General features: G+C 43.7%; 1 protein-coding gene and 1 long non-coding RNA gene across 2 annotated transcripts; one reads left to right on the forward strand and one right to left on the reverse strand.

Annotated features, from left to right (window-relative positions):
* Positions 1-1,570: 1,570 nt before the first annotated feature.
* On the forward strand, positions 1,571-3,734 carry LOC120289207. Its single transcript, XR_005547123.1, has 3 exons — positions 1,571-1,862; positions 1,968-2,170; positions 3,218-3,734. It is a non-coding gene; the product is annotated as an uncharacterized LOC120289207 (long non-coding RNA).
* Positions 3,735-8,101: 4,367 nt separating this feature from the next.
* LOC104421812 (elongation factor 1-alpha-like) lies at positions 8,102-10,850 on the reverse strand. The gene is made up of 3 exons (XM_010033923.3): positions 10,693-10,850; positions 9,385-9,867; positions 8,102-9,301 (listed from the first exon to the last, which is right to left on the reverse strand). The coding sequence occupies exons 2-3, from the start codon at positions 9,844-9,846 to the stop codon at positions 8,417-8,419; spliced, it is 1,347 nt and encodes a 448-aa protein (XP_010032225.1). The 5' UTR covers positions 9,847-9,867; positions 10,693-10,850; the 3' UTR covers positions 8,102-8,416.
* Positions 10,851-11,407: the final 557 nt, after the last annotated feature.

Below are 11,407 nucleotides of genomic sequence, written 5' to 3' on the forward strand. Positions count from 1 at the left end.
ACGCCCGACGATGGCCGATCGCTCGGCGGCCGACCAAGATCCGGCCGCTGATCCGGCGAGCTCGAGGCTCTACTGCGAGCCTCGAGCTCGCCGGAGGTTCGTTGGGCTCGCGAGCCGCGAGCTCGCCGGATCTGCGGCGGAGCTCGGCTCTCAATCCAGGCGAGCCCGAGCTCCGCCGCCCGAGCCCCGCCTCGCCCGCCAGATCCGGCGAGGCCAGAGTTCGCCCCAGCGGCGAGGCTCCGCCTTGCCCGGGACTGGCGAGGCCCGAGCTCGCCGAGCTTGGGCGAGCCGGGCTTCCACAGACGGGCTAGGCGGAGCCTCGTCGCCCGGGGCGAGCTCGAGCCGGTCGCGACGGCGGCCGATCGCGGCTTCCGGCCATTGTCGGGCCGGCCACCGGCCAAGCTAAGGAAGAAAGATGAAAAGGAAAGAAAGAAAGAAAGAAAAGATATAAGGTAGAAGAAGTTATGGAAAATGTTTTCCACTTTTCTAAGTGGAAAATATTTTCCTTATCTTCGAAGGTAGTTTTTACTATTGATGGAAAATATTTTCCTTAAGTAGTTAATTTTCCGTGAAACGAACACCGAAAAATCCGAAAACATTTTCCCGGAAGTCATTTTCCGTGAAACGAATGCAAATCTTAGTGTACGTGGTTGGAGAAGACTGGAGTGTAGGGCGGGCAATATAAACCGACTCTCTCGGTCGTTCCATTGGACGGCGCATGGAGAAGTTTTGAGAGGGAAAAAGGGAGAAAGTTCAAAGAAAAATATTAAGTATCCTAAAATGACCATATCATCCTTTACTCTGAACTATTCATACATCAACACGTGTCCTTAAGGCCCTCCATATCAGCCAATTTCAAGCTAGCGTGCTTTGGACCTGAGTATGTCCTTAAACTGCTCATGCGGTTTCTTGGGAAGGGTTTTCCCAAAACCCCTCCCCACAGGGCTTTTTGCCACAACCTAAACCCCGAAAGGGGAGAGGGTAAGGATCCCACCCTAGATCCCGCGATGCCTCATCCCCGTGAAATACCGGGTCAAGGTACAGGAAATGAAAGGGCTTCCCCCATAGGATTCATTGGCGTGAACGGTTGTGCTTGCCGGTCTCAGTCAAAGTTGGTGGCTTAGGTGTGGTTTCCATAGTTGCTCGTGAACTGCAACTGTAATCTGCTAGTGCCTTTCGGCTTAGTTTGTCGCTTACCAATTTACTTTTTTGAAAATAGTGAGACATGAATTTTACTTTTCCAAAGCTGCAAGGAGACCCTTACTAAGCAACTAAAGATAACAAGAGTGTACCAAGCGCAACGAACGCTTATAAACCGACTCTCTCTCGGTCGTTCCATTGGACGGCGCATGGGGAAGTTTTGAGAGGGAAAAAGGGAGAAAGTTCAAAGAAAAATATTAAGCATCCTAAAATGACCAGATCATCCTTTACTCTGAACTATTCATACATCAACACGTGTCCTTAAGGCCCTCCACATCAGCCAATTTCAAGCTAGCGTGCTTTACTCTCTCTTCTCTCTATCTTTACTCAACTTAGTGCTTCATTTCTCTCTCCTCCCTCTTCTCACTCTCTCCCCTCTTTTTTTATCTGACAGTGTTCTCTCCTAAATAGCGCTGTCTCCCACTACAGTTGTGGTCTCTCCAATGACGGCGACACTCCCTCCCGACGACGGCCTCTCTCTACACTCCACGGTCTCTTCCTCCCGACCTCTTTCTTCTCCAATCGCGCTCTCTCCCGATGCTCGGCTTTCTTCTTCCCTCTCGACTCGTGACCGATAAGCAATTGCACTACTCTCTCGTCTAATCTTCCATCAACGACTCACTTCCACACTTCGCTCTGCTCAAAGCTGTCTCGCTTTTCAGGTTCAATTTTTTTCTTTTTATTGAGGTTTTATGTCCACATCTTTATTTTGGGTGAAGCTCACATGTTGATTATCAAAATTTCTTGTTTTGCCACAATGTGTGTAGGGGTGGTTCCTGCAAAACGGAGAAGCAGTCGCTCTGCTTTCTTGTATAATTTTTAATCGCTTCCACACTCAGCTCGGCTCAAAGTCGTCCCTCTCGAGAAGCCCTAAATCTATGGCGCATCGCATTCTGACCAAGCCTCATCATTTCGCCTCAAGTTGTCTTCACTAGTCTCTGGTCTCTATTCGATTCTCTCAGCTCAGCAGGTAAGCCCCTCCTTTTCGTTCTTTTTTTTTTTTTTCTGATTTGTTGTATCTCTTCTTTAGCTTCTGTCAACATTCGAATTCTTAATATTTTCAGTACTCTTTCGCGTCCTCGCTGGTTTTTCCTTTGTTGGTAGCATCAAATTCTTTGATAGAAACGAAAGATTTTTTTTTCTTTAATTGCGTGCCTGAGAATTATGCTCGATGGAGTTTAAAACAGAGTCCAATCTTGATGATCTTGTTCAATCGGATCTGGGGGATGGCGGATGGGTTAGAAGCATTAGTTGGCCTCTTTGTTATGTGTTATAAAGTCTTTTAATCAGATTTAATACTGCAGATGGAGAGTTCTAGATAGCAAATACATGAACCTAGTCATTCTTAATCGCCTTCTATTAGTTTATCGGGATGGATTGTTAAGCCTCAAATTAAAAAGTGTTTGTATTACGTCTGTTTCATTCTTGAGAATGTTAAAACTGATCTTTAAATCTTTTTGGAGTAGTCTAAATGGTGTCTAGTGATGCTTGTTGCTAACAAAATATGATCGAAGGAGCAATTCATAGAGAGTTGCAGCCCTGAAATTTCTTTGACTCATGTGGTACAATACGGATGTGATAATCAGAAACAACGTCATTGAGGCAAATGTATTAGTATATGTTGCAGCTGATGCTTATTGCAACATTTGTCGCAACTGCAACTTTTATGCGGATCTTATGGCGTAAGCTATAAGGTGTGCACTAGATATTTTCTTCATCTCCTTCAGGAAACAAAACCTCCAATGCATCAATATGCAAAATGTGCAAATGTACACAAGTCGCTTTGTTTGAGGTCATGATCACATCTATTCCTTTAGGTTGATGTATGATGTAAACAATCTAATAATGGATATTTTGCTTGTGCAATAAAGAGGGATGCGAATGCTCAACCACATATCCATATCTTGTCGGTGTTTTTCTCGATTATTGGCTTTTTGTTCGGGCGATTCAGTAAAAAATATATGTGGATCATCAGTGTTTTTCTTGATTGCTAAGAACTAACTAACCGATATTGTAGGATGACACAATGGCTTCTCTGGCAACAACCGAAGTCTACAACTCAAATGCGTCAGTCATGACAAGTGGGCGACTTGCGTTGCATCAAACTGGGGTGTTAAAGAAGTTTGAGGGGCCTCCCTCCGCAAATTTGCAGCCCACCTACTATAGAATGTGACTCAGACAAGAGAATGAATGCATGTAATTTGAAAGAGATGACGAGCATTCTAATGAGTTACTCATTAGCCATGTTTATGCCCTCCCAGAGTATTTCTTGCACACATGGGAAAACAAATGAACCGATTGCCACGATCTCCATGTCCTATGTATCTTTTGAATGTGGCTTCTGTTTCTTCAACGTAAAGAGGATTGTTGCATAGAAGATGTGTATCCATGGGTACGACTAGTACAACTTAGAGTATGTACTGATTGCATTTGCAGGCGAGATTCATTGTGAGAATTATTTGCTGAGACAATAGGACCAGAGAACATTTTTGCTCTAGCCGTATATTCGGAATATTGGATGCAAATTACATGCATTCATTCTCTTGTCTGAGTCACATTCTCACATTCTATAGTAGGTGGGCTGCAAATTTGTGGAGGGAGGCCCCTCAAACTTCTTTTAACACCCCCAATTTGATGCAGCACAAGCAGGTCGCCACTTGCCATGATTGATGCATTTGAGTTGCAAACTTCGATTGTTGCCAGAGAAGCCATTGTGTTATCTTGCAATAGCGGTTCGTTAGTTCTTGGCAATCAAGAAAAATACCAACGATTAGTATATATTTTTCATTGAATTGCCTGACCAAAAAGCTAATGATCGAAAAAAACACCAACAAGATATGGACCTATGGTTGAGCATTCGCATCTCTCTTTATTGCACCAACATTTGCACATTTTGCAGATTGATGCATTGGAGGTTCTGTTTCCTAAAGGAGATGAAGAAAAATAGTTAGTGCACACCTAAACTTATGCCATAAGATCTGTATAAAATTGCAGCCGCAACAAATGCCGCAATAAGCATCAGCTGCAACATATACTAATACATTTGTCCCAATGACGTTGTTTTGGTTATTTCATCTGTATTGTACCACATAGTCAAACAAATTTCAGAGCTACAACTCTATGAATTACTCATTCAATCATATTTTGCTAGCAACAAGCATCACCAAACACCATTAAGACCACTCCAAAATGATTTAAAGATTAGTTTTAACTTTTCTCAATAATGAAATAGACAAAGTACAAACACTTCTTAATTTGAGGCTTAACGACCCATCCCACTAAACTAATCAAAGGCTATTAAGAATGACTGCGTTTATGCATTTGCTATTCAGAACTCTCCATCCGCAATATTAAATCTGATCAAAAAACTTTATAACACGTGATAGAGAGGCCAATTAATGCTTCTAACTCATCCACCGTCCCCAATTTCGATTGAACAAGATCATCAAGATTTGACTCTGTTTTAAACTCAGAGTAGAACTCTTAGGCACGCAATTTAAAAAGAAAAAAAAAAAATTATTTGGTTTCTATCAAAGACTCTAATGCAACCAACAAAGCCAAAACTAACGAGGACCCAAGATAGAGTACAGAAAATATTAAGGAATTTGACTGCTGAGAGAAGCTAAAGAAGAGATGCAACAAAACTAGAAAAAGAAAAAAAGAACGAAGAGAAGGGGCTTACATGCTAAGTTGAGAGAATCGAATAGAGACTAGAGACCAGTGAAGACAGCCTGAGGTGAAATGATGAGGCCTAGTCGGATTGCGGGGCAACACAGATTTAGGGCTTCTCGGGAAGGACGGCTTTGAGTCGAGCCGAGTGTGGAAGCGTTTAAAGATTAGATGAGAGAGCATAACAACTGCTTCTCCGTTTTGTAGGAACCACCCCTACACACATTGTGGCAAAACAAGAAATTTTGACAATTAAGCGTCACCCAAAATAAAGATGCGGATGTAAAACCCTCCGTAAAAAGAAAAAAATTGTCAGGAGAGACAGCTTTGAGCATAGCGGAGCATGGAAGCGAGTTATTGATGGAAGATTAGACGAGAGAGCATAGCCATTGCTTCTCAGTCACGAGTCGGGAGAGAAGAAGAAAGTCAAGCGTCGGGAGAGAGCACGATTCAGAAAGAAAGAGGTTAGGAAGAAGAAGATGTGGAGAAGAGAAAGAGGCCGTCCTCGAGAGGGAGCATCGCCGTTGTCGGAGAGAGTGCGGCTGTCATCAAAGAGAGCTATATGTGGGAGAGAATGTCGTCAGGTCAGGAAAGAGGGGAGAGAGTGAGAAGAGAGAGGAGAGAGAAATAAAGCGCTGAGATGAGTAAAGATAGAGAGAAGAGAGAGTAGAGAGCCCTAGGTTTAAAATTGGCTGATGCGGAGGGACCCGATGACACTTCAGAGTAAGGATGGTGTGATCCTTTTATGGTACCTAATATTTTTTCAAAATCAGGGTCGGCATTGGGTGAGACCCACGCTACCCATTGCCCATTGGCTGACCTTCGACTTTAGTGGAGTATTTTGCCGCCAGGGATGGTGAAGAGAAAACGAGAGGAGGGGAATGTTCACGATGGAATCAAAGCTTCTCTAGCGGCCGCTTCTTAAGTGATTATTCTAGCTCTAATGCTCCTTTCGTTTTGCGTAAATATGATGTTTAGAAAATTATTATTTTTAAATAATTGTATTTTTCAATTTTCGACTAAAATTTAAAAATAAATCAAAAGATATTTTCCGTCATTCGGTAAGAATTTTTCCAGCATGCATTCATTTTTAATAAAAATTTATTATTATTTTTAAAAAATTTCTTTTCTTTTCTTTCTTCCTTCTCTTCTTGCCATCAGCGAGCTTCCACCTCACCATAGATTGATGAGACTCAAGCTCACTTGAGCTCACTTGAGATCGCCTTTTCTTGCTGCCATGGAGTCGACTTGTGAATAAGGTAAATCCAATGGGAATAAAAAGGGGGGGTAGGGGTACCGCATTGGGCAGAAGACAATCCACAGCCGACAAGCTCAAGCCTTGCTAGATTTGGTGAGCTAGGCAGGGCTCAAACCTTTGGTGACCTTGGGCGAGGTCCGAGCCTTGGCCAACTCATCGACCTCGGGCAAGCTTGGCTTCGCTAAATCTAGCGAGGCTTGAGCTAGCTTGTGGCTAGTTGCCGACGGCTAACCAAGGCCAAAAAGATGAAGTGAAGGAAAGAAAGAAAAGAAAAGAAAAGAAAAGAAAAAAGAAAAATAAATTAAAAACTCGCTTTTAAAAAATAAAAAGAAAAAAGCATAAAAATGAAATGAAAATGTGTTTAGTAAAAGAAAGTGAGGTGGAAGAAGTTATGGAAAATATTTTTTATTTTTTTAAATGAAAAGCATTTTCTCCACTTTTAAATGTATTTTTTTTCTAATAATAGAAAATGTTTTCATCGACTAATTTATTCTTCATTTTTTTGGGCAGGAGGAACCAACTTGCAAATGTCCGTAAACCTCCCAGTGACACTAGTGCAGGACCCCTCACCACCATAGCGTCATACTTAAGACCATTAGCAACTACGCTGGGATTTGAATTCATCCCCTTTGTGAGAAGGATGGAAGCCCAAGCTAATGCGACCACCACATGGGGTGGTTACTAGTTTATTCTTCATGAAACGAATATTGAAAAATCTAAAAGAAAGATTTTTTTTTTAAAGATTATTTTTCATGAAACGAATGGAGGCTAGTTTTGAATTTGCTTTTCGAATGACGAAATTCAGACTTCAAGCTATCTGTTTTAGGAGAGGAGCCTTCGAGGATTCTCTACGGGGGCTATATATATATACACGTTTCGTTATTGTTCTCCCGTCGGGAGAAAGCATCTTCCACTATGCATGCAGTCATTTTACATCTAGTGATCTTAATATGCCTCTATTATTGTCGTAGTGCGCTTATCACGGGATTACCCTCGGCTCCGCCTACGTAAGGGTATCTTTTATAAGAAGCCAAATACGATCGCTTTCCAAAAATCCCTCTTCTATGTACAGTTCTTCCACGACATTTTAAAAGTTTTTCCTTCTTTCTCGGAGTCTGGTGTCGTCAGAAGTTTAGAGTGAAGAGTGTTGGCTCGATATATTGAACGTGGTTTCACAAATTTGTTCTTCATTTATCACTTTATAAATTATGTGGATCAGAAAATTTTTGAGATCCGAAAGTCTTATAGATTAATATCTTTTAGAGACTAAAAAGGAGGCCCTTCGAAAGTCGGAGAGAATGGCCATGTGGCGTCAGATAGCCTTACCGTCTCAAGTACTATTAATTTATACGATTGACCCCTCAGTGTGCTCTTCAAGCACCTAATTCCAGGAAATGTACTAAACTCCCGTTAAGTAATTACGACAAATTTGAATGGAAGCGTACTCACGGCTCGAGCAACTTCTGAGATTGACGGAACCATTTCCGAAACACGCGGGCCATTTTGATCTAACGACTACCAGGCCCTGTAGCCAAAAATCTCTAGTCCAATTCGATTTAAGAATACGATCATTTTAACTCCTTGTCGGTGGCCTCATTCAAGAATTTCGGGAACTGACATTTCGTCGTCTCTTGTCCAATTCGATTTAAGAATACGATCATTTTCACTCACTGTCGGCGGCCTCAATCAAGAATTTCGGGAACTGACATTTCGTCGGTAACTCCTTTCGAGTTTATAAGCTAGTCACAATAGTGTTATACCAAATATTTTCTTAATAGGTAAAAAAGTACTGGGTTTTATGCAGTGGAGAACCAATTAATTCTCATCACTACCACAGTAATCTTGAAAATCGGTCGTCATCGAAGATGATTATACATGGTTCAGCTGCTCTTGTTATGCTACGCCCGATCAGGACGTGCCTTATTGCTTTTTCAACAGCAAGACCAATTGATAATATACCATGCAAAGGGGGCATAATACGAAGGCCTGAACTGCATTGAAAAATAACCAATAGTAGACTCTCGGCTGGTACGGAAAGAAAGCAAAGACAGTACAAATGCCAGTGCACAAACGCAAGACTCAAAATTGACTCGAGCTGGCGACCCCAATCTGCCACCGCCTATCGAGCACCCAGTTCTGCAACCACGTGCTCGATGAGGACAGGAACATGAGATGGTGATAACCAGCGCACCAAACCCCTAAATGACCGATAGACAGACAGCTGACGATGACCAACGCCTTATTGCAATGACTCCCATGTGATACGATGTCGAATCTCAACCGCACGATTCACTTGCCCTTCTTGGCAGCAGACTTGGTGACCTTGGCACCACTAGGATCCTTCTTCTCGACACTCTTGATGACACCAACGGCGACGGTCTGGCGCATGTCCCTCACAGCGAAACGACCGAGGGGAGGATACTCAGAGAAGGTCTCAACAACCATGGGCTTGGTGGGAATCATCTTGACCATTCCAGCATCACCGTTCTTCAAAAACTTGGGCTCCTTCTCAATCTCCTTACCTGATCGCCTGTCGATCTTGGTCACCAGCTCAGAAAACTTGACTGCAATATGGGAGGTGTGACAGTCAAGAACAGGGGCATATCCATTTCCAATCTGGCCAGGGTGATTCATGATAATAACTTGGGAGGTAAAGTTGGCTGCTTCCTTGGCGGGATCGTCCTTCGAGTTGGATGCAACATAGCCACGCTTGAGATCCTTGACAGCAACATTCTTCACGTTAAACCCAACGTTGTCACCTGGAAGAGCCTCCTGGAGAGCCTCATGGTGCATCTCCACGGACTTAACTTCAGTGGTCAACCCAGAGGGACCAAAAGTGACAACCATCCCAGGCTTAATGACACCAGTCTCAACACGGCCGACAGGGACAGTTCCGATACCACCAATCTTGTACACGTCCTGAAGTGGGAGACGGAGGGGCTTGTCAGATGGTCTCTTGGGCTCATTAATCTGGTCGAGGGCGTCGAGCAATGTTGGACCCTTGTACCAGTCAAGGTTGGTAGACCTCTCAATCATGTTGTCTCCCTCAAATCCGGAGATGGGGACAAATGGAATCTTGTCAGGGTTATATCCCACCTTCTTCAGGTAAGAAGAGACTTCCTTAACAATTTCATCATACCTAGCCTTGGAGTACTTGGGGGTGGTGGCATCCATCTGTCATCAAAGAATTATAAGCTAATTGTAAATCAACACACACACAGCAATATACTAACAGCAACCTAGAATAAACAGCATACCTTGTTACAGCAGCAGATCATTTGCTTGACACCGAGGGTGAAGGCAAGGAGAGCATGCTCGCGGGTTTGGCCATCCTTGGAGATACCAGCTTCAAAACCACCAGTTGTGGAATCGATGATAAGGACAGCACAGTCAGCCTGGGAGGTTCCAGTAATCATGTTCTTAATGAAATCACGATGTCCCGGAGCATCAATGACGGTGCAGTAGTACTTGGTGGTCTCGAACTTCCACAAGGCAATATCAATGGTGATTCCACGCTCACGCTCGGCCTTGAGCTTGTCAAGCACCCAGGCGTACTTGAATGATCTCTTGTTCATCTCAGCAGCTTCCTTCTCGAATCTCTCAATCACACGCTTGTCGATTCCTCCAAGCTTGTAAATCAAGTGGCCAGTGGTAGTTGATTTACCAGAGTCGACATGGCCAATGACCACAATGCTGATGTGAACCTTTTCCTTACCCATCTTGAATTATAAGGCTTGATTCTGTCCAGGATAAAATGATTCTCGTACTTAAGAAAAGTGATTTATCATAACAAAAAATTGCAACAATAGAATTTCACCGATCGATTGCTAGCACACAAAACATTCATTCAGAGAATTAGTTTCTGAAGCTACTCATGTTGGCACCCAACGAAAATTCAGTCCATATTCTTTAAGAACCACAACTGCCAAAATAAAAGCCAAAAGAAGCCACAAATCATTCCATGCACCCATGTACTCGATCATACTAGAAAGACAGATAAAGGAGCAGAAATTCGAGGTTTTTTGTTTTTGTTTTTTTTTTTTTTTTTTGGCTTTAGACACCAGAAACAAAATTTCCTCAAGGAAGAAACCTAACCCCAAACAAGAACAAGAACCTCATGATAAATTTAAGTCATCGAAATACCCAAACAAAATTGCAGTTGAAAATCGTTTTGACTATACCAAATTAACTTCAATCCTGTAGGTACCATATAATATTTATCTCACATTCACCTCAGCGCTTAAAAATGATTTCGATTGATCATCTCGAAACCGGTCGGTCCAATCAACAACTCGTTCGGAGCAGATCCAATCACTACACAGATCTAAAACGCTATCCTCAGATTCAACCGATTCGACGACAAAGCAAGAGAAAACGAGCGCTCGATTCCACGAGCCAGAATCCCAAACAAAAGCACGAGGCAGACATCCAAACACGATCATCCGATCCATCATACATTGCGGAAACCAACAAAAGAACACAATCCACCGCGCGATTCAGCCATGTCAATCAACACGAAGCACGAAAACAAATCGACGAATCCGAAATCGAAACGGAAGACGCACCTCCTGATGCCTCGGCCACCAAAACCAAAAACCCTTCGGCCGCTCGAGCGCTGGCGAAGCGAATGGAGAAGACGAGGAAGGTGGGTGTGGAAATGGAGAGCGAAGTGGCGCTAGGGTTTGGGGCGACGCTTTTATATCGCTGCGGTCGCTCTTTCCGCGTTTCCGGTTTTGCCCCCGGGTCGCGCAGCCTGAATTCCATCGGCTGTCCCTCTCCCTCGGCTGATTCCTCGCTCGGGCGCGGGGTTCCCCCCGCCCACTCGCGCCCCCGCGCGTGCGGCGCGCTTGGGCCTTGCGGTCCGGGAGGTGCGCGCCACGCGCTCGGGAGGTGGGGGACAGGGAATTCGTGGATCCGACGTGGATTGTCCGGTCGGAGGGTGCCGAGGATTATTCGGGGGATTTTCCGGAGAGATGCCGGGTTAGGCAAAATTCGCGTGATTTAGATGCTTTTTGGCCCACGAAGATCCTGAAAATTTGGCCCGGAGATCGTGCTTTGGCGCATTGGCGATTCGATTCAAGTCGAGTCGAGTCAAGTCGAGGGGTCCGCTTTACTTGACTTCAATCGCACACTTTCAACTTGACTTGGCGAGAGGAGCTTGCCTTGCTCGATTTCGACATGATTTTTTAAATGTGAAACCTATTTTTTTCAATGTTTTTGAATGGAGTGAAGTGAAAGGTAATGAGGAAAGTATCTAAAAATTCTAAATTTATTGCACAT

This window comes from Eucalyptus grandis, chromosome 10 (genome assembly GCF_016545825.1).
Source record: "Eucalyptus grandis isolate ANBG69807.140 chromosome 10, ASM1654582v1, whole genome shotgun sequence".
In the NCBI taxonomy this organism is placed as follows: Eukaryota; Viridiplantae; Streptophyta; class Magnoliopsida; order Myrtales; family Myrtaceae; genus Eucalyptus; species Eucalyptus grandis.